Source organism: Nicotiana tabacum, chromosome 15 (genome assembly GCF_000715075.1).
Source record: "Nicotiana tabacum cultivar K326 chromosome 15, ASM71507v2, whole genome shotgun sequence".
Classification (NCBI taxonomy): Eukaryota; Viridiplantae; Streptophyta; class Magnoliopsida; order Solanales; family Solanaceae; genus Nicotiana; species Nicotiana tabacum.
The window spans coordinates 135005490-135029050 of NC_134094.1; the positions used below are offsets into that span (position 1 = coordinate 135005490).

General features: G+C 37.1%; 1 protein-coding gene and 1 pseudogene across 2 annotated transcripts; one reads left to right on the top strand and one right to left on the bottom strand.

The window, feature by feature from the left end:
- Positions 1-6205: 6205 nt before the first annotated feature.
- On the bottom strand, positions 6206-13859 carry LOC107775573 (uncharacterized; annotated as a pseudogene).
- A 1676-nt stretch (positions 13860-15535) lies between these two features.
- On the top strand, positions 15536-20327 carry LOC107775661 (U-box domain-containing protein 4-like). 2 transcript variants are annotated; one of them, XM_016595437.2, is made up of 7 exons: positions 15536-15925; positions 16561-16757; positions 16898-17009; positions 17212-17526; positions 17713-17829; positions 17981-19993; positions 20073-20327. In XM_016595437.2, exons 4-7 carry the CDS (start codon positions 17251-17253, stop codon positions 20130-20132), a joined length of 2466 nt encoding a protein of 821 aa, XP_016450923.1. In that variant the 5' UTR covers positions 15536-15925; positions 16561-16757; positions 16898-17009; positions 17212-17250; the 3' UTR covers positions 20133-20327. The 2 variants fall into 2 exon arrangements, with proteins under 2 accessions (XP_016450923.1, XP_075087481.1); XM_075231380.1 differs by adding an exon at positions 16006-16066 and having other exon boundaries at positions 16561-17526.
- The last annotated feature ends 3234 nt before the right edge of the window (positions 20328-23561 follow it).

Below are 23561 nucleotides of genomic sequence, written 5' to 3' on the forward strand. Positions count from 1 at the left end.
GTGGCAATTATAAATGGTAGTAATGGTCCAAAAATTTGGAGGGGTTGTGAGGTTGGGGTGGTTGGGCATCTGATACTTTTCCTTTTACATTTTTTTTTTCTTAATAATAATAATAATAATAATCGAATCAAATTGCTCGCATCCCAATTACGTCAAACCTTGCAATCTTGCATTAATAGATAACTCTATCAATCAACTTTTTTATTTCTTATATAACTAGTAAAAGATGCCCCTAAGCATGGCCCAAGTACTATATTACATGTCGAGATTTTTTCTAAATTCTTACATAAAAAGATAATTAGATTTACAGTTTATTTTTTCGATCCCGTATAAATAAATTATACAGGTTAACACAGACACATGTATATATATCATTGGGTGGACCATTAGAATCAAAAGTTAAAATTTTAAATAGCAAAATAATAGAGAGTAATCATCAAGTATTAAAATTTTCAATATTACACAAAATAATATTAAAAATATTCAATAGCTGAAAAGATGCAAGGCTCATTCTTACTTATCATTCTCATTTTATGATATTCTGGACTTTCAGTTTAATTTGTTTCTTTTTGTTATAATTTTATATTTTTTCTGCTTAAGCATATGTAACGACCCGACCGGTCATTTTGAGAATTTACGCTCCTTTCAACTATTTGAAGTCTTGAATAACTTCCTATGAGGTATTATGACTTGTGTGAATTGTCGGTTTTGGTTTTAAGGTATTTCGGAGTTAGTTTGAAAGAATAAATTTCATGTTGGAAGCTTAAGTTGAAATAGTTGACCGAATGGTGACTTATGTATAAACGATCCCGGAATAGAGTTTTGATGATTCCAATAGCTCTGTATGGTAATTTTGGATTTAGGAGCGTGTTCGGAAAATTATTTGGAGGTACATAGTGGAATTAGGTTTGAAATGTCGAAAGTTGAATTTTTGGAAAGTTTGACCAGGGGTTGACTTTTTGATATCGAGGTCGGAATCTGATTCTGAAAATTTGAATAGCTTTGTTATGTCATTTATGACTTGTGTACAAAATTTAAAGTCATTCCAGATTGATTTGATGTATTTCGGCACAAGATATAGAATTTGAAAGTTCAAAATTTATTAGGCTTGAATTGAGGTACGATTCATGATTTTAACATTGTTTGATGTGATTCGAGGCTTCAACTAAGTTCGTATGATGTTTTGGGACTTAATGATGTATTTGGTTGAGGTCCCAGGGGCCTCGGGTAAGTTTCGGGATGGTTTCGGACCATTTCTAGGCCATTTAAAGCTGCTGATTTTTGGCTACAGCAGTGTGCTATGCGATCGCGTGGAATTGGCCGCGATAGCAAAGCACAAAATAGGAAAAAAAGGGCCAGTGAATCGCGATCGCGGAAGGCCTTTCGCGATCGCGTAGAGGAAATTTTCTGCTGCACTAACCCGAATTTGAAAGTTTATATCTCGTAATCTATAAGGAATTTTGAGATGATCCAAAAATGAAAGCTGTAGATCTTTGTGTCTAGTTTTCAAAAATGTAAACAATTTGTCATTTGAAATTGTGTACAAAAAGTTATAACCATTATACTAGAGGTTATTCGGAAGAAGTTGGACAAGGTTATTGGGGAATTTGTTCTTCGCGATCGCGGGAGAATGGCCGCGATCGCATAGAGTAAGAAAGGGCTAGAAAAATTTTGTGCTTCGCGATCGCATAGGGTAAATGACTGGGCAGCAGATTTAAGTTCTGTTCCACTTTTTGACGGATTTAAACTCGGGAAGAGGCGAGTTTTGGGAGATTTTCAAGGAAAATAATGGGGTAAGTGTTCTTAATTCAATATTGGCTAAATTACCCGAATCCATGGTTGTTTTTAACAATTAAATGGTGAATTAAGTTGAAAATTTGTGAAAACCCTCTTGGTTTAATTTGGAGATTTGAGAGTCGAGTTGATGTCGGATTTGAGTAAAATTTGTATGGTTGGACTCGTGGTTGAATGGGCGTTTATATTTTGTAACTTTTGTTGCACGAGCGATTTTTTGAGTGTAATTTCGGATTTTATGGAAAAATTAGTATTTTGATATGGAGTTAATTCTTATAATTTGTATTGACTTAACCAAATTAATTGTGGCTAGATTCGAGGCGTTTGGAGGCAAATTCACGAGGTAAAGACATACCATAGTAAAGAATTACACGGTTTGAGGTTAGTGACACTTCTAAACTTGGTTCTGAGGGTATGAATCCCCGAATTTGGTATGATATAAATTGTTTGAAGGTGACACACACGATAGGTGACGAGCATGTGGACGTGCACCATATAAATTGTGTCTTGAATAAATCCTGTGTAGTTGTAAGATTAATGAATCATGTTATTACCTGAACATTCTCCACGTGTTAGAGAAATTGAGCCGAGGCTCCTATTAAAGATCATGTTTAGGCTATGTGCTAATATTTTGGGACCCATGGGTTCGTGTTGCTGTTGAATTAATTGTTCAAACAAATATACATTTCACACTCAGTAATATTTGTCCATTGTGAGAATATTTATGGGATTGAGCTGCGCGATGCAACAGGCCATAATGGCTTTATACATTATTATTATATGGATCGGGGTTGCCCGCCTGTAACAGGACTTATTGGCTTTACTATTTTATGGATCGGGATTGCCCGCCTGCAGCAGGACTTATTGGCTTTACTATTTTATGGATCGGGGCTGCCCGCCTGCAGCAGGCTTTATTGACTTTATTATTAAATGGATCGGGGTTGCTCGCCTGCAACGAGCCTTATTGGCTTTATTATTATACGAATCGGGGTTGTCCGCCTGCAGTAGGCCATATCGGCTTTATATCGCGCTTGGGCTGAATGAGCCCCTACGAGAGTCTGCACACACCCCTAGTGAGCATTGTTGATTTATAGCGCTTGGGCTGAAGGAGTCCCTCCGGAGTCTATACACATCCCCAGTGATCGTAGATAATTATATATATTCGGGATGGACTTCCCAGGGCATGAACTTGCCTTACTTACGATGATTATATATATATTCGGGATGAATTTTTCCAGGACATGGACTTGCCTTACTTATTTATATTATAATGAATTTACCAGGACATGAATCTTGTCCGTATCATTTATATTTGGGGATAAATTTTTCCAGGGCTGGATTGGCCTTATACGGTACTGAGCGGCTGACTGTCATTCGATGTGTATATATATAGGGTTGGAACACCCCTGGGCCGGATTGGCCATAAACAATACCGAGTGACCGAATGATTCGTGACCAGTATTACATGAGGTCTTTCCACTGAGATGTCATATTCCTCATATCGTGCAATATTGATCTATTTCGCTTGTACTGAGTTTAACTGTTGAACTTGAAAGCATGCCTTCATTTCTATACCATTATTTTTATACTGGACTGTACCTGCGGAGCTCATCATTGCTTTCAGCCCAGAGGTTAGCCTTGTTACTTATTGAGTTAGTTGTACTCATACTACACTCTGCGACTCATGTGCAGATCCAGGTGCTCCCGGATGCGGCGGCTGCTAGATTTCAAAGTTAATTCTGTTGGGGACTATCAAGGTAGATGCTTGACGTCTGCAGACTTTGATTCCCTTCCTGTTTAATTATTGTAATGTTCTATATTTTCAGACAGTGATTTTGTCAGTCAGACTTTGTATTCATATTAGATGCTCATGTACTCAGTGACACCAGGTTTTGGAAGTGTATATATGTATTTGTGAATTTTCTTCCGCTAAATTTAATCATTTTGTTTTTAAACATGAAAGATATGGCAGTTTATTGAGATTGCCAACTTGCCTAGTATTGAGATAGGCGACATCACGACAAGTGAGATTTTGGATCGTGACAACATATTTACAAGAGGCAATGCATGGTTGTAGTACTTTTGGTAATTAGAGGATCAAATAGCATAATTATACCATCCAAAGTACCTCAAAGTTGTAGAATATATTTTTCTTTTATTTTATTTGCAAATGCACGATAAAAATTCCTTTCTTTTAATGTAGTATTTAGAAAGTAATTTCTGATAATTTTCTTGAAGTCTAATGTGACCTCAAGCATAAGCATGAAAATTTTCTTTTTAACTGAATATCAAATATTAGATAATCCACTATTTGTAACAACGGAGATTTGGCGTGCAAGAATAAATATTATATGCAACAATTATTGTTGTATCATGAAATAAACTATGTTAATTTAAAATAAAAATAAAAAATTCATCTTTGAACTATTACGGCTTATCGTAACTTTACATTGCATTGTTAAAGTTATGTTTTTAAAAATAAATTATCATTTTAAGCAATAAAAATCAGCTTGCTACTCTAAGCTCCTTTAAAACATTGAGTATTTTCCGTTTTAATACTCACAGGTAGATTTAGTCTTTATTTTTTGTGTAGATAGATTTTAGTCTTTCGCTATGGTTCAACTGTGTATATCAGTACATATATAATTTGTTATAAATTATTTTTTTTCTTGGTTCTTTATATTACATGTTGTGCCATTTGTTCCTATTATATTATTGTTGGTACTGTTTGTCACTTAATTTTTACTGTTCCTTGAGGCGAAGGTCTATCAAAAATAACATCTCTATCTCCACAAGATAGGGGTAAGGTCTGCGTACACACTACCCTACCCAGACCCTATGTCTGAGATTACACTAAGTTTGTCGTTGCTCTATTTATTTAAAGTAGAGGTATAAATAAAGAGATTGTATGTCCAATAAGAAAATAAAATAAAAGGTCGTGTGTTCCTGCAATTTTAAAAAGTTAAAAACTAAGAATACATTAGTCTGTGAAAAAGAGATTGGAAAAAAGAGAGAAAATATGTGCATAGAAGATTTCACAGACAATTGCTACTTGCTAGGTGTTTCTTCGATACCACATCTTGCTTTTCTGGATATAAAGTATGCTCAAACTTTGCTAAATTTACAAAAAAACCTACGGACAAATATGCAATAAAAGATGAAAAAATGGGCAAAAAACTTCAAAAAGTTCGGACACCACATCTGGTGCTTTCACTATATAAGATGTGCTCAAAGCCTCAAACTTTGCCAAATTTACCAAACACAAAATGCAGGCAACTACGTAATAAATGATGAAAACAGGGGCAAAAGCAAAACATAAAAAAGTGGGGTGTTGATTGTTGATGAGATAAGCAGAGGGTAGTTTCGTCAAGGCAACGAAAAATTTATGTTATAGGCTTATAGCTACAGTAAAATTGCTTTTCGGCCAATTATGTTGCTCAATTTTCATGAAATTACTGCAATACCCTCAGCCATTACAAGCTCCCGTATGCTTATTCTCCCTTATTAATAGTTAAGAAATATTTTTGTTTATTCTTAACTTACCATAGAAGGGAACAAGAATTTGCTTTTATAGTTGTTTATTTATGACTTTTTGGAAATTTTTGTTTAGTCAAAATATTACACTTTTTTCTCTTATTATTGCCACTGCCATCTCAATTTACTTGGCACTGTTAGCACTTTTTTTATGTTTATAGAGTAGCTGGCTATTTTATTCTCTGTTTTTCAATGATATGACTTGTTGTGTCCATTTGATTAAAAAAACCAAGTTGTTTCTTAGTTCTTAGTTCTTACTATGGCATTCTTTGCAATATTTTCATATTTAGTTTTTGTATAAAAACAATATTTTTTTTCTTTCTTAAACTTTATATCCGATTGAATAACATCAAACAAATTAGGCCGAAAAGAGTATAAACTAAAGAAAGGAGTTCCTGTGAAGCAAGAGAAAACTCTGCCACTTATTTACTAGGATTCTTTTACCTTCTTTTTTTCCTTCTCAGAAAGCCGAGATTAGAACTTCTCTCTACCATAGGACAAAAGAAATCTAAATGAACCCACTAATTTAGGAAAGAAACAAATCATTCGACAAAATCAGTCTTTCATCTTGAATGACATATTGGTTGTCTATTCTAATGATGAATGTACTACATCACAAAAAGTACTCCGTAGTAATTCATCTGTCATGTCTTTAAATTGAAATTGGAGAGTAGAGAATTTTATCAATTATTCATCACCCCTATGGTTTGACTTGAGAATATCATGAAAAGAGTTGAAACCCATGTTGTAACTGTTTATTTTTATAACTGAAAAATTTGCGAGCAATCGGAGCACGACTCACAACTCGATTAATAGTGAACCCGCTACTCTAACCTTCTCAACTTATATGCAGGGGCAGAGCTAGGATGGCGGAAGGGGATTATTCGAAAGATCAAATTTATTTTTTATGCATAAATAGTAGATATTGAATACCCTTGACATGTTCAAATAGTGTAGTGTCATGGTAGCGTTAGCTATGCTTTTGACTAACAGGATGAGTCATGTGATTGACTTACATTTTATTGAGATGAACTCCGAGTTCACTTTTTAATATTCCGAATCCCCTTAGTAAAACCTGGCTCCGCCACCGCTTATATGACAGGCTTTTACATGTAAGAGCTAAAAGGTTGCAAAGGACTCATCCATGCCTCTGATTATCCATACCTTACAGTTCAGAGCTAGCAGAATTCTGTCTGACTTTCTGTGAAAATAAAGTGACAAACTCTTTGGATCAGATAGAGTTGTGAAACAAACTCAGGTTAGACTCTAAAGGCACCATAAAAATATGCCTTATAAGCCCGAAAACCACAACCAAGAACTGATGGAAGCTTCTTTGATCACTTCCTAGATTTCTTTCTTGATTTCGATGAAGGCTTGGATTGCTCAGTGCTTGCATTCTGAGAGGCTCCTTTGGAATTGGCTGGCTGGTTCGATTTTGTATCATTACTAAACGCTGCCTCTTTAGCAACTGCTCCCTGAGAACCTCTAATTTGCGCTGCTCTCTTGTCCTTTCTCTTTGGTCTATAACTAAACCTTTCCCTCTTCGGAAGCCACCTCTCTGGATCAGGTGGAGGCCCTGGGTTGGCTGGATCGAAGCCCTTTGGGTATTTCGGTTTTCTCTCTCTCTTTTTCTTTGCCTTATCTTTACTCTTGGCTTCAGTGACACCGACATTAGGAACAGTCTCAACATGCTTTGCACCAGAAGTTTTCTCCAAACTATCGACATCAATAGATTTCAAGGTGGGTAGTGGTTTTAGTTGCTTCTCATAAGCTTCTGCTTTCTCTACATTTCCATGGGCAGCAGTCTGGATCAACCCAACCAAAGCCTCAATACTCCCATGGCTTTTTACAAGCTCCTCATATAGGCGTGCTGCCTCCTCCTTTCTTCCATGCCTCAACTTAAAAGCAGCAGCCTCCTGCATGATGCTACTGAGCTTATTGTTTTCTGTCATTGCATTTGACCACCATCTGATGGCAGAATCAAACACAGCATCGGCACCATCAATATCTCCTGCCCTTTCCTTTAGAGAAACGAGGGTAGCAACAGTTGCAGGTTTGTGTTGAATGTCAGGAATTTTTGCCAGAGACTCGGCTGCAATCTGAGGGTGGCCAGCAGCGGCAGCAACCTGTGCCCTTGCAAGCAGGATGACTTTGCACTTGTCAGGAAACTTATCTGCAAAATGTCAGCTTCACCAGCTTTGTTCTCTCGCACGTGCACAGCAGCTTGAAGAAGTACTGGCATCAAGCTACCAGGAAATAAATCCGGTAAAACTGCAACAAGTTCTCGTGCCTGTAATAATCCATGAACTAAAATTAAGCATCTAAAGAAGAACATGCAATAACCAGCCGTATGGTTTGAACTATTTTTTTTTAATGAAGTAAATTAGATTCATTAAAGGGCATCAAGAAGATGCAAAGAGTACAAAAGAGAGGATAATTAGCTCCATTTACAAAAGCCTATGCTACTATCAGGGAGCTAATGAAATCCACAAAAGCTTGGGGTCCTCTTTTTTGCTTCTTATGTATTGCCATTTAACCTTGAAAAAAGAAAACAAGAAACAAAATGAAACATTAAGGTTTCAGATTAATTACCTGATCCATCTTATTAGAATGAAGTAGCAGTAGCAGTAGCATCCTATTGGTGTATATAGCTTCCCTTTGCTTTTGAGAAAGCTTCAAGTCCAGTCCACGAGCAAGCTGGAACTTTTGTGGTCCATCACTTTTCTCTACTAGCTTATCAAGTTTCCTTAGGCCATCAGATACATCTTTAGGACCTTTCAAAGCGATGAGGTTATTTACTGCCACCGCAAGTGACGACTCATCTGCCAAATTTCTTTTCACAAGGTTGGTATAAGATGCAACGGCTTCTTGTGTGTTTCCTAGAATTTGGAATAACAGATAGATATTCATGTATTTGCAACACATCAAGGCAAACAGAAAAGTCAAAGTCGTGTTATAAAATAATTTCACCTGTTGAACATATGCAAGTTGAACAGCAATGGGTGCCAATTCGATTTCAACCTCATCATCAGCTAAATTCTCCTCCATTAGTGTTTCCCGACCAATTCTGTTATTTCACCAGCAAAATTTGCAAGTTATCTCATTTGTGTCCAAGCACAGATTAAGCTCTGGAAGTTCCAAACCCTACAGTCAATACAGCACAGACAAGCACCACATGGAAAAAGAATAGGCAATCTCTTATCACAGTTATTAATATTTGTTTCAGACTTGTGGTACTAGGCATACAGTGTAGATCCTTGATTCAAGGTAATTTCCCTTCAGCAGCACAATGTGTAGCTTGGGTTATATTAATCAGCTTAAAAGAACATGTTCTCCGCTGATTCCACACCACTTCTTGATGTTGAATTACTCTTAACTGTTCCAAATCAAGTTTGTCACATGGAGTTCATCAAAGAGAAATTAATTAAGAATCTCATACTAAATACAAGACTTAACAAATTCACTAATCCTTAGAAACCATGCCAGTGATATGTATGAACTTGTAAACTATAAGCTTCAAAAATCTCCTACCTTCGAGCTGACAATAACAGTTGCTCAGCATCCTTGTACTTCTGCCTCTCAATTAAAGAGCAGGCGGTGTTATATGCCAATTCAAAACTGCTAGTTGCTTTAACTCGGATGGAATCCAGAGTTCCCTGCACATCAGAAGCCCTTCCAGCAGAAACCAAACCAGCAACAAGATTAATTTCTAAGGAGTCTATCTGGGGCTTTTGGAGCTTTTGATATATATCCACAGAAGCTTCATCTTTCCCAAACGATATAAAATCTGAGATTCCAACAGCATTGACGCAGTACTTCCTTCTTGCCCCTTTAAGGACTCCAACGCTTGATCCAGTTTATTTTGCCTATATAAGCAATAAGCCTTCGAAAGAGCAACATCACAATGAAAAGGAACATGTTAATGAGAGATAACTTCCATTGCTGAAGAAAAATGAACTTTTTTCCTGGTAAACATAGGGGTTTGCAATAGAGGTGAACAAAGAAATCATATTGCTAAATCTCCTTACAATTAAATTCATAGCGAAGTCTTGACTGAGAAACCAGATATTTCAGAAAGTAATTTTTATAAGGATTTTAGAAAGTAACTTCATCGCTCAAGTTCTAAAACATATTAATAGAAACAAAAACTGTGAGGGTATAAGGCAACTGGAAATCCATAAGCATTGACATGCCTTGGTTTCCTCTTTATTCCTCAACACTTTCCAGAGAAAACTGCTCACAGAAAGGCTCAACAACTACAAATATCTCTTCAGTAGCAGAAGCTTCTCCTGCCTTCTAAAATTCATTTGAAATGTCCAATTAAGCACTCAAACTCCAAAATTCCAAATGTTTATTAAGGTCTCTTCATTGTTCCAACATTTAAATTAACTAGGGAGTCCACTGCACAAAGGCAGCTCAACTAAAAGCCACTCAATAGAGCGTCTGAAGTTGTCACGACCCAGATTATCCCTCCGTAAGGTGTCGTGATGGCACCTAGTCTTTACGACTAGGTAAGCCTAATTTTTGCGAAAAATATAAAGAAACACAACATTTTAAAGATAAACAACATATTATAAATAGCCAAGAGTAGTACCACTCGGCATATACAAAATAGTTTTCCAAGACCCGGAATATCACTAAGTCACAAGCTGCTATAATCTATGTAGCTTTATACAAAAGTCAAAGATAATAAAGAAAGTCTCTAGGCGAGGGAGTAGAAGGGGACTCCGAAGATCTGCGGACGCAAGCAGAAGTTGAAGTCTTCTAGAATCAGCAGCACGCACTAACCCCAAGGTTGATAGCTCGTACCTGGATCTGCACACGAAAACATGTGCAGGAAGGGCATGAGTACACCACAATGGTACCCAGTAAGTGCCAAGCCTAACCTCGGTCGAGTAGTGACGAGGTCATGTCAAGGCCCTACCGGAGTAAATATAATAAATTAAACAGTAAAAGATATAAGTGAAATTTACGGTAACATAGTTAAAGAAATTCTCGAAAATTTAACAGTTAAGGGAGCCCTCAGTTCAAAACAAGGTAAACACAGTGGGAAAATCTCTCGGGATACCGTCTCGTAGTTTCAAATGAATATGCAGTACAGGGGGAATCTCCCGGAATACGTCCGTAGTCCCAAAGTAAATATGCAACGCAGGATGAAATGACAGGTATGACATCGAGTTATACAGTTTATACTGGACACAGATAGGGCAAATGAGGACTTAGCTAAACATGACGCACAAAATATCAATTACGCAGTTAAAACACGTAAACATGCTTTTTTAGTCTAAACTACACAATTAAACATATTAGTACGACTTAATAAGAAAAACAATTTATGATTTAAGAAGGTTAAACAGGATTTTGGCAAAAATAGCCGGTGTACGTACTCGTCACCTCACGTACACGGCACCCACAAACCAAATAATATCAAGATATCCTAAGGGGGAAGTCCCCAACACAAGGTTAGGCAAGCCACTTACCTCGAACCGCTCAAATCACCTCGATAACACGTTCTTGCCACGAGTATCCGACTCCAAATGGCCCGAATCTATTCAAATAAATTGCATAATGTAAATATAACTCCGAGTAACTAATTTAGCTAATTAATTCGAAGCTGAAGCGTGAAATTAGGAAAAACACCCAAAAAGTCACCCCGGGCCCACGTCTCGGAATCGGGTAAAAGTCGCAAAAATACGAACACCCATTCACTCACGAGTTACTCGTACCAAAATTGTTCAAATCCGATACCAAAATCTCGATCAAAACTCCAAAATTCGGCCTAAGAACTTTTTCTCAACTTTTCACCCCAAATTCGAAATTTAACGATAAATTCAAGCATAGATTAGTGGAATATAACCATAAAAGAGTTAAGAATCGTTACCCAATCGATATCTCTGAAAAATCCCTCAATCCCTCGTCCAAAATCCGAGCTCCCAACTTAAGTTTTTGATAAAAATGGCATAACCTCCGTTTTTGGAACTTTAATACTGCCCAGACACGTCCTTCTTCGCGAACGCGGCCACACCCTCGCGTTCGCGAAGTACAATATACTTCAGCCCAAAAATCCTCCATCGCGAACGCGAAGCACGAAATCTCGCTTGCCTCCAGTTCTTCTTCGCGAACGCGTAGCTTCGAGGTTCCACACCTTCGCGAACGCGAGAGCGACATCGCGGACGCGAAGAGTAATTTAACTGCCCTTCCCATATACCTTACGCGAACGCGAGGACTCCCTCGCGAACACGATGAAGAAAATGCCTGCAACAGAACACCAGAAATCTGCTGCTTCTCTAAGTCCAAAGATGACTCGTTGAGCATCCGAAACATACCCGAGGCGCCCGGGACCTCGACCAAACATACCAACCAATCCTAAAACACCATACGAACTTAGTCGAGCTCTCAAATCCCATCAAACAACGCTAAAATCACGAATCACCCTCCAATTCAAACTTAAAGAACTTAAAATTTCAAAATTCTACAACTGATGCCGAAACCTATCAAATCACGTCCGATTGACCTCAAATTTTGCGCACAAGTCATAATCAACATTACGGACCTACTCCTACTTCCGGAATTGGAAAATGGCCCCGATATCAAAAATTCCACTACATGCCCAAAACTCCAAAAATTCGACTTTCGCCATTTCAAGCCTAAATGAGCTACGAACTTCCAAAACACAATCCGGACACGCTCTTAACCCCAAAATCACCTAACGGAGTAAACGGAACCGACGGAATTTCATTCCGGAGTCGTCTTCACACAGTTCCGACTACGGTCCAAATCCTAAGGCTTAAGCTCTCATTTAGGGACTAAGTGTCCCAAAACACTCCGAAACTCAAAACCAGTCATCCCGGCAAGTCACAATAGCATAAAAAGATTTGGGGAAAGCAGTTAATAGGGGATCGGGGCTATTACTCTCAAAACGACCAGCCGGGTCGTTACAGAAGTATATTTTAATGTAAATAGAATATCCAAAGTCCCTTAATCCCTGCCCTTAAGATAATGTTTTTCTGATTGTTACCAGTTACCATTCTCCAAAAAGAAAATGTTTTCTGATAAGACAGTTTGAGATAATCTAAGTGAAGTCATCAAGAACTTACAATACTTCGCCAAATAATCCAACTGTTGTGATATCCAAAAGTTCAGTCATAATGACTCTAGATCCTTTTTTGGGGGGGTGGGGAGAATAAGTAGGTAATGCATCTGGATCCTAGGCTCATTATCTGGTCTAATAGTGAAATACCAACATTGTATTATATAATTTATATGGACATGACCCTTCCATAAAGCAAGATATCCATAGACATTACACAGCCAATGAGGGTATGAGTGATTGTGTTCTAGTATGAAAGTAGTAGTATATGAATATACCAGAGCACTCTTCTATATGTATGGTATGTCTTTGTCTAATATAGAAACATCATTCCAATACTTTTACTTTTAATTAGTTTGGCTTATATGAAAGAGAGCAATGTCAATTTATAAAGCTCTTACCAGACATGTAATAGAATCCTTTTCTTGGTTGTCAGTTATCACCTGATCTGCCCATTAACCATTTTAAGCCTTTCTCACTCAATTATTTTAATTTCTGATCAGCTTCTAAAGCTTTAGAGTACAAAGAGAGTTGCATCTACCTACACGGCTACTCCATATTCATGTAAAACGAAATGTTTTGGAACTGATATTAGCAGATATCTTATGTCACAGCAGAAAAAAAGTGCGACTACGATCACAAAAGTAGCTCAGATAATCCAAATATTAAAGTTCCCTTTCAGGTGAAATTTCCAAGTTAAGAAACTCGAGTAATTGCTCTCTGAACTGAAGTTACAACAACATTTCAATCACGAATTAGTTAGGTTTTTCTATTAAAAATCTAGGTATCCATTCCCCTCTATCCAGGCCCGTAAAATTAAGATCTGTGATAGTTAGACTATTTTTAGTCTAGCCTTTCAACCTGCAAACAACCCTTCTCATTTATCTGAACTCGGCACCAGCTATGTTAGGCAGAGTTCAATGTTCAAATATTTATCTGGAAAGTTTCTTATAAAGTATACATTACCTTGAAAAATCTAAGATCAATAGCAGCTTTTTTGGACTCTTGAATAGCAACTAGCGCTTCTTCAATACTATCAGCTTTGATTAATGCCACCACTTTACAGCGAATCGCGTCCTCATCTCCAGGCGCAACAGCAAGAACTTCAAAACAAAATTCATAAATTTTCATCAAACGAAGTTCACAAATTCTTTGTGTTCAAGATGGTATGCACAATCAAGCAAACAAATGACAAAACTCGGAAATGAACATGTTAAATATAAGAAATTGAACTAGTTATAATCAAAGACTTAGACTGCTTGTTCATAGAAACAAAATTCATCATATTTCATCACATTACACACACTTAAAACCTACAAGTCGCATTCCTTTTTATGCAATTTACAAATTTATAATATACCACAAATTATTAACTATTTTAATTGTCTCGTTAATATGATACAACAGAGGACATTAAAATGATTATACCGAGGTTAAAAGAGTAAGGGAGAAAAAAGAATTAGTGTTGACATCAAATCACATTGGCTTATTATGATTGTTAACGCCAAACTTTGGGAGGTCAAAAGTACATTTTATTTGAAAAAATATTATTTTTTTTGGTAGAATTGAGGTGTTTAGCCAAAAATAAAAAGAAACATATTTTGTGTTATTTTAGTAGAAGCTATAATTTTTTATATACTCCAAGAAGCAAAAACAAATGAATAATTCTTTCAAGATAAAATTATCCTTACAAAATATATATTATCAAACTATCTATCACTAGTTGAACCCACATATATCTCATATATAAATACAACCCTTTTCTTCCTCTCTTTTTTTTTGTGTTAACTATATTTATATTTATGAAAAATCTTAATATATATTTATTTTATTTCTTAAAATATAACTAAATAAAAATAAAAAGTTTATAAAAGCATTTCAAAAAAGCATTTAAAATTATTCTACTATATTTAAATAATAATAATTGTAAAATAAAATTTAAAACTTTTTTTTTCATAATTTGACACTCAAATAATTATTTGTCAAGATTGATCAAACACAATGTATTTATCAAATACTAAAAGAAGCACTTTGTAAGTGAATTGACCAAACACAAACTACTCTTACAAAATACTTCTCTAAAAAGCTATTTGTTCAAAAGTGTTTATCAAAAGAAACAGTTTTGAAGCATGGCCCAACAGGAAAGTAATAGATTGAGGTGAAAATAGTTAATAACTAATATTGATTAGCGCTAAAAGCGTATATAAAAAATACATATATTAATTTAATATATAACACATAATGCGATAATATTTTTTCCTGAATAATGTCTATTTTATATCATCGGTTCTCTCTTAAGTGCTATTAATTATATGGTATATTCTAGTCAATTGGCTTTTCTATAAAAAGTTACTGATCATTTCCAGCAAATAAAATCACCTAGTAATAGCTTAAATAGCTTAGATACTTGAAAACTTCTACTTGAAATTTTGCACAACTTAAATATGTAAATCAACCAAACTAGGGGAAGGTAGGTGTAAATAGTATTAGTCTTCAAATTTATCTTTTTAGAAAAAAGTCGAGAGCCTCAACAATTTCATTTCTAATATAACAACTACTTACTGAAACTTTATTTGGAAATAATTATATTAAACAAATAATATTTCAACAATCTCACTACATATTCTTTTTAGTTACTACAAGTTTGAGTAGAAGTTGGATAAACAAACGTGAAAGATAATAAAGAGCTGCTAAAATTTGTTTATATTTGAATAAAAGCAACACATTACATATTGGTATGAACTTAGATTTTAGTTTTTTATAAGCAAAATTTACTTTCTAAGAATTGCGTAAAGAGTACTACAATAAATACTAACAAATTTTATAATTATTAAGTTGAAATAATCTAATAACATTACACCAACAACAATAACCACCAAGGTGTAACACCCGGAAAAAATTTCTAAGTGTTTTAAAACTATTAAGAAGATTGACGGGTGCTAATTATATCAATTCGGGTATGAACAAGACTGGTAATTTGAATGATATCAATTGATCATGATAATATATGTATGAGATGTATTAAAAATGGTTTAGGTCTAAGAAGAGCCCTAAGGCTAAGTCGAGTTGAAAATTATATGATAGGATAAAGTTTCAAGTGAGTTTGCACAAGATCTAACTTCAAACAAGCATAACTCTCAAGATATGAAGAGTTATATGGTGTATAACCTATCAAATTAAATCCCTTTGAGTCTAGTTTCTAACGCATCAAACCGTTTGCCATTTGGAGATTTCTACAAGAAGTTATGGTCTTTTTACTAAAGAGTGACAGAACAGCTACGCGAGTCTTGCGTAGCCTACACAGATTTGCGTAGGCAAAATCAGTATGGAAGTGAGGGGAGGGTTAAGCTGCGTAGCCAATCTGCGTAGGCTACGCAACCAGCCTACGCAATTTATTTTTTTATAAAACAGGGGAGGTTCGGGGAGAGAGAAAAACATAACAATTTTGGCTAAGTTTTGGGTTCTAGAGAAAAGGTGGAGCATCCTCAACCCAAATACACATCAAAGGTGAGTTTTATGATATTTTTATAATGGATTAACACTAGTTACTGGTAGTATTAACATCTACATGGATTGAAATTCATAAGGACTTCTCTAATCTTCAAGAATCATTCAAAAAGGTTCAAGATTGGGTTTGAACTACAAGAGGTAAATTCTCCACCCTACACTTAAATACAACTATGGATTAAGTATTTGGAATGTATTGTGAAGTAGAAAGTACCAATTGGTTGAAGAATTATGCTAGTCCTTGAAATGTGTATTGTGAGTTAGGGTTCTTAATGGAGAAGAAGATGAATAGTGAATTTTTGAATCTTGTTAGGATGGTTGGTGATTCTAGTGCTTCAATAGCTTAATAATGATTAACTATTGAGTCATATAACCTACATTGGGGCTTAAAGGTCAAGGATGAAATCTATTAAGGATAAAAAAGATATGTATGGGTGAATTGGGCTTGTTGAAGACTTTAATTGGAGATCTGAGGGTCAAGTTAATATCGGAATTTGGTGAATTTTGTATGGTTGGACTCGTGGTTGGATGGGCGTTCATATTTTGTATGGTCGGATTTTTATGAAAAAATTATATTTTCATATGGAATTAATTCCTACAATTTTTATTGATTGAATCGAATTATTTGTGGCTAGATTCGAGGCGTTTGTAAGCCAATTCACGAGGCACAAGCATAGCGGAATAGGAAATTACACAGGTTGAGGTAAGTAACAGTTATAAATCTGGTCCTGAGGGTATGAAATCCCGGATTTTGTATCATGTGATTATTTTGGAGATGACGCACATGCTTGGTGACGGGATTGTGTGCATGCACCGAGGGGATTGTGACTTGGTACGTCCCGTGAAAACTGTAAAGTTGAATAACTTGTTGTTAGCATGTCCGTTCTATGAGACTGGGGATCATCTGAATGAGATTTAAGGCATAATGACTCCGTTCTTGTTTTTTTTTTTTTTACTGTAAATGTATTACAGATAACAAAGAGCAATTCAGCAGTGGAAGTTTAGATGTGATGCCATGATCATAGATCCCTTGAAACTGTGTGGTTATGTCCTATATGATGTTGATTGACAATACTAAGCTGAGGTGATAGAAACTAAGACGGGCTTCAAATATGAAACTGCTCTTAAGTTTAGCTGCAGTCATGTCACATGTGTGTGTGCGTGCCCGCATACACAAACACATATTGCTGACGTTATTTATCAATGCAATAAATTGACCATATATTTTATGTGATTATCTTTTGTCATTTATGTGTCTTATAGGACGGGTTTTGTGCTTGGTTCAGGTAACTGAGGATTACTACTTTTGGAGTTGACCAGGTGCAATGGAGATGTCATTGTTAGAAGTTCTTCTCAACAACATCTCCCAATTTTTCCATTTATCATCAAGTGAAAGCATAAGTGATGTACTGGTTCAGAGGTATTATTGCAAGAATGAGGATGTGCTGAAGATTTTAAAGCCGATTCTTGAGGCCATTGTTGATGTTGAAGCAGCTTCCAGCGAGCTGCTTCAGAAAGCATTTGCCAGACTAGCTCAATTTATTGATGAACTGAGGGAGCTGTATGAAACCTGGCAACCATTGGGCAGTAAAGTTTATTTTGTATGGTCTAATATTTATGCTCTTTATTTATTGAATAAGACAGATGATCCATTTGTTCTTATTCATAATCAGCATACTGAATGAGAATGGGATGTAGTGCAATTAATGAATTTATGGTTTACGGTTAAGGCATTTTAATACTTTGAGCAAATATATTTATATTGTTGATGTGTTGATGATCTATAGGTCCTGCAAGCTGAATCACTGATTGTAAAAATCCGGACATGTAGTCTTGAAATTCTCGAGCTACTTAAATCTTCTCATCAATGCCTTCCTGCTGATTTAACTTTGACATCTCTTGAGGTAGGGAGCCAAAAACAGGTCATTTCTGATCTTCTTCTCCCTTCTATTTGCCGTATTCCTACGCCAGCTGTAATGTTCCTCTCTACTCTTGTTGTTGGTTAGAATTTGTCATCCTTATGGTGATTTAACTTCCTGAGTATTTGGATTGCAGCACTCTATACTAAAAATTAAGTATGTGGATTATGAACTGATGTCCATGACTATCACAAAGGCTGTTAAGGCTCAAATGGAAGGCTTGGGAGCAAGCTCAGATGGCTTTGCAAAAATTACTGATTGCCTAAGATTGAACTCAAACAAAGAGCTTTTGATTGAGTTTGTGGCCCTTGAACAATTGAAGGAGAACGCTGAACAAGCTGAAAAGAGCGAGGAAGTTGAATATATTGAGCAAATTATAGCGCTTGTTTCCAATATGCATGACCGCTTTGTCACAATGAAACAGTCTCAGACCTGCACGCCTGTGCCGATACCTCCTGATTTTTGTTGCCCCCTCTCACTTGAGTTGATGACTGACCCTGTAATTGTTGCTTCCGGACAAACTTATGAGCGAGCTTTTATAAGGAAATGGATTGATCTCGGTCTTACTGTTTGTCCTAAGACAAGGCAAACGCTGGGGCACACAAATCTCATTCCTAATTACACTGTTAAGGCACTTATTGCAAATTGGTGTGAATCAAACAATGTAAAGCTGCCTGATCCGATGAAATCTCTGAGCTTGAATCAGTCATGTTCCCTTCTAGCACATGCAGATTCTGGTGTGCCCAGGGATACCCTGGGTTTTCCCCTTCCGAGGGGCAATCACTCTTCGTCACCAGATTCTGCTCGCTTTTTAAGTTCTCCTAGGAAGAGTTTGATTTCATCAAGTATAAACCAAAGAGAAGGATCATCTCCATCCCATCCCCATTCCTCTTCGGATGATTCTTTACCTGGAGTTGCTAGTAATATGCTAGCTCTGGATGTTGAAAGGATATCTATTAAGAGTTCTGAAGAACGTATGGCCCACTCTGGAGAGATAAACTCAACTGGTCATAGTATGTTAGCAGCCGATGAACACTCCCTTGTAGGTCATAATCGAACTACCTCGGCACCCAGCACACTATCTAATTCAAACTTTTCACCTGCAATTTCTGGTGATGGAAATGAAGTGTCTTCAAGGTCAGCAGTGGCTGCGACTGATGCTTCAGGGGATGTGTCAGAATCCTGTCCTGCTGCTCCATTGTCTGTCCTACGAAGGGAGCCGGAATTCCCATCCATGCTGGAGACAAGAGCTCGAAATCAATCCATCTGGCGTAGACCTTCTGAGAGGTTTCCTAGAATAGTTTCTTCTGCTACAGTTGAAAGAAGGGCTGATCTTTTGGAAGTTGAGGAGCAAGTTAGGAAGCTAGTTCAGGACTTGAATAGCGATTCCATTGATGTGAAAAGAGATGCCACAGCTGAACTCCGATTACTTGCCAAGCACAATATGGATAATCGTATTGTAATTGCAAGCTGTGGTGCCATCAACTTGTTGGTCAACTTACTTCATTCAGAAGACATGAAAGTACAGGAAAATGCTGTTACTGCACTTCTCAACTTATCAATTAATGACAACAACAAGTGTTCGATTGCAAATGCCGATGCAATTGAACCTCTGATTCATGTCCTCCAAACAGGGACTGCTGAGGCTAAAGAAAACTCCGCCGCTACACTTTTTAGCCTTTCTGTGATTGAGGATAACAAGATGAAGATTGGGAGGTCTGGGGCTATAAAACCTCTTGTGGATTTATTGGGAAATGGAGCTCCTAGGGGAAAGAAGGATGCAGCAACAGCTTTGTTTAACTTGTCAATACTTCATGAAAACAAGGCTCGCATTGTGCAGGCTGGTGCTGTAAAGTTTCTCGTAGAGTTGATGGACCCCGCTGCTGGGATGGTCGACAAGGCTGTTGCTGTTTTGTCAAATCTTGCAACCATTCACGAGGGAAGAGCAGCAATTGGCCAGGAAGGAGGGATTGCTGTTCTGGTTGAGGTTGTTGAGTTGGGTTCCGCAAGAGGTAAGGAGAATGCAGCAGCAGCTCTGTTGCAATTATGCACTAACAGTAGCAGATTCTGCAACATGGTTCTCCAGGAAGGAGCTGTACCTCCATTAGTGGCATTGTCACAGTCTGGAACCCCTAGAGCCAGAGAGAAGGTACAATTTTGCAGAAACCGCACACTTCCTTTTCTATCCTTTATCAAGTATTCTAAAATGTACATGCCGGTATATGCAGGCTCAGGCACTTCTTAGCTACTTCAGAAACCAACGGCATGGTAATGCAGGGAGGGGCTGATTTATACATTGGACATTGAACATATACTTTTCTTGAGGTAATTAATTAACTGATTAAATGATGTGTGTAAATTTTATATTGAAAGTTATTCATGTAGAGATTCTGCTTATTGCTAAAATTTGTGATCTGAGAAAGAAAAATGATATATGGAGGCTCTTATGAGTCCATCCCATTAATAACTTTGCACTTTATACTTGTAAGAAGTTTCATATTGCATCAGTTATAATGTTACAGTGGCGAGATCGATAATGAACTATTCCTTTTTTATTTGGAAATGCAAGTAGTTGGTTGCGATATATTTTGCAGATTAAATTGGCTTTCCTTGAAAAATAATGGAACAATTCTAAAGAACTACTTTTTTTTAATATACATGTGCTGAGTTGGTTGTCTCTTTCACCTATTCGAGTTGGTTGTTTCTGCAGTTCTTTTGAGATTATGTTCCAGATATCAGAGATATAGTAGTGTTTTTGGGAGAGTGTTGGCTTGGTAATCTGTATAGTCCATTTGATTACACCACTGTGAACTTTGTTTACACCTATCCAATATATTGGACAGACCTGTTTCAGAATCCAGTATTGGCTGCACTCTTGTTTTTTTTAAATATAATAATGATGGTCTCTGGCCAACTTGAACGCTCCCTCCACTATATATAGCTGGGCTGAAATCGCAAACCATTGTCAGATTTGCTACTGATTTGTATGTTAACTCGAAGTCTCTACTATAGTATTTACTTACTCTTGTGTTTTTGTTAAAAAATAAACTATCGTTATCCTAAATACATCTGAATAAGAAATGTGTTACTATGTTATGGTTTCGGACTTAAATAATCATTTTTTTTTTTGTTTTGTAATCATTTTGTGTTTGTATTGGTTATTCTTCTTTTTCTCTTTTTCTTTTTGTTTGACTGCTTGGATTTGGTTTTGGGTATTGTTCCGTTTTACCTAAAAAGGTAAATGTAAATGTGTTGGACAAGTGCAGACGAAAAATCTAGGAACCGTCGTGAATTTCTATTTTATGGCCCAAAAGCGTCACAAAATGAGGAACGGTTTTAGCGAAGCGATGTTTATTGTTCATTAGGTCATTTATGATGTCCCGCAAAATTTTAGGAGATTCAGGGCCAGTTACCCGAATTCATGCAAATAGCGTGACTATAGCACGCGAAAATCTCGGAATCGTCTTGAATTCCTGTTTCATGGTCCTAAAATACCAAAAAGCGAGGAACGGCCATGGCGAAGCGATGACTATTGTTCATTAGGTCATTTTTAAGGGCCCGCAAAATTTTAGGAGATTTGAGGCCGATCACCCGAATTCATGCAGATGGCGTTTACTATAGTACACGAAAATCTAGGAATCGTCCTTAATTTCTGTTTTATAGCCCTAAAAAGCCAAAAAAGCTATGGTCATGGCGAAGCGATGACTATTGTTTCTTAGGTCGTTTATGATGGACCCACAAAATTTTAGAAAATTCTGGATCGGTCTGAATTCATGCAGATGGCATGGACTATAACATACGAAAAGAATGGGGAACAATTTCAGTTTATGGCCCAAATAATGAGGAATGGTCGTGGCTAAGCCATGATTATTGTTCCTTAGGTCTTTTTTGATGTGCTAGCAAAATTTTAGGTGATTCGGGTCCGATCGCCCGGATGCATGCATATGGCGTGGGTTATAGCACACGTAAATTTGGGAATCGAGCGAAATTTCAGTTTTATGGCCACGAAATGCCAAAAACGAGGAACGGTCATGGTGAAGCGATGACTATTGTTCCTTAGGTCGTTTATGATGGGCCTGCAAAATTTTAGGAGATTTTGGGCCGGTCGTCCGAATTCATGCGGATGACATTGACTATAGCACACGAAAATCTAGAAATTGTCCTTAATTCCTATTTTATATCCCTAAAACGCCAAAAAGGAAACAGTCATGGAGAAGCGATGACTATTGTTCCTTAGGTCATTTTTTATGGGCCAGCAAAATTTTAGGCGATTCAGGTCCAATCGCCCGTGCACACGAAAATCTGGGAATTTGGCAAAATTTCAAATTTGCGGCTCTAAAACGCCAAAAAATGAGAAACGGTCATAGAAAAGCGATGACTATTGTTTCTTAGGTCGTTTTTTATGGGCCGACAAAATTTTAGGCGATTCGGGTTCGATCGCCAGGAAGTATGTAGCTGGCGTGGGCTATTATAACACACGAAAATCTGGGAATCGAGCGGAATTTCAGTTTTATGGCCCTAAAACGCCAAAAAACGAGGAACAACAATGACTATTATTCCTTTGATCGTTTTTGATGGGCCGATAAAATTTTAGGCAATTCGGGTCCAGTCGTCCAGATGCATGCAGAAGGCGTGGGCTATGACACATGAAAATCTAGGAATTAGGCGGAATTCCAGTTTTATGGCCCTAAAATGCCAAAAAAAATTATAACATAGAAAAATATGAGAATCAGGTGGAATTCCATCTTTATGGCTCTAAAACGCCAAAAAATAAGGAACGGTCATGGCGATTAAATGACTATTTTTCCTTTGGTCGTTTTTGATAGGCCCGCAACACTGTTGGCGATTCAGGTGCGATTGTCTGGATGCATGCAGATGGCGTGAGCTATAACACACGAATATTTGGGAATCGGGTGGAATTTCAGTTTTATGGCCCTAAAACGCCAAAAAATGAGGAACGGTCATGGCAAAACGATGACTATTGTTCCTTAGGTTGTTTTTATGGATCGACAAAAATTTAGGAGATTCGGGACCGGTCGCATGGATGCATACATATGGCGTGGCACGAAAATCTGGGAATCGGCCGGATATCCAGTTTTATGGCCCTAAAACACCAAAAATGAGGAACAGTCATGGGAAAGCAATAACTATTGTTCCTTACACCATTTCAGTTTTACGGTCCTAAAACGCCAAAATCGAGGAACGGTCGTGGCGAGGCGAGGCGATGACTATTGTTTCATAGGTCATTTTTGATGGGCCGGCAAAATTTTATGCAATTCAGGTTCGGTCGTCCGGACCCATACCGTTGGCGTGGGCTATAACACACGAAAATTTGGGAATCAGGCGGAATTCCAGTTTTACGGCCCTAAAACGCCAAAAAAGAGGAACGGCCATGGCGATGCGATGACTATTGTTTCTTAGGTCATTTTTAATGGGCCGACAAAATTTTAGGCGATTCGGGTTCGGTCGCCCGGACCTATGCAGATGGTGTGGTTTATAGCACACGAAAATCTGGGAATCAGGCGTAATTCTATTTTTAAGGCCTTAAAACGCCAAAAAACGAGGAATGATCATGGCGAGGCGATGACTATTGTTCCATAGGTCTTTTTTGATGGGCCAACAAAAATTTAGGGGATTCAGGTCCGGTCGATCGAACCTATGCAGATGGTTTGTGCTATAACACATGAAAATTTAGGAATCGGGCAGAATTCAAATTT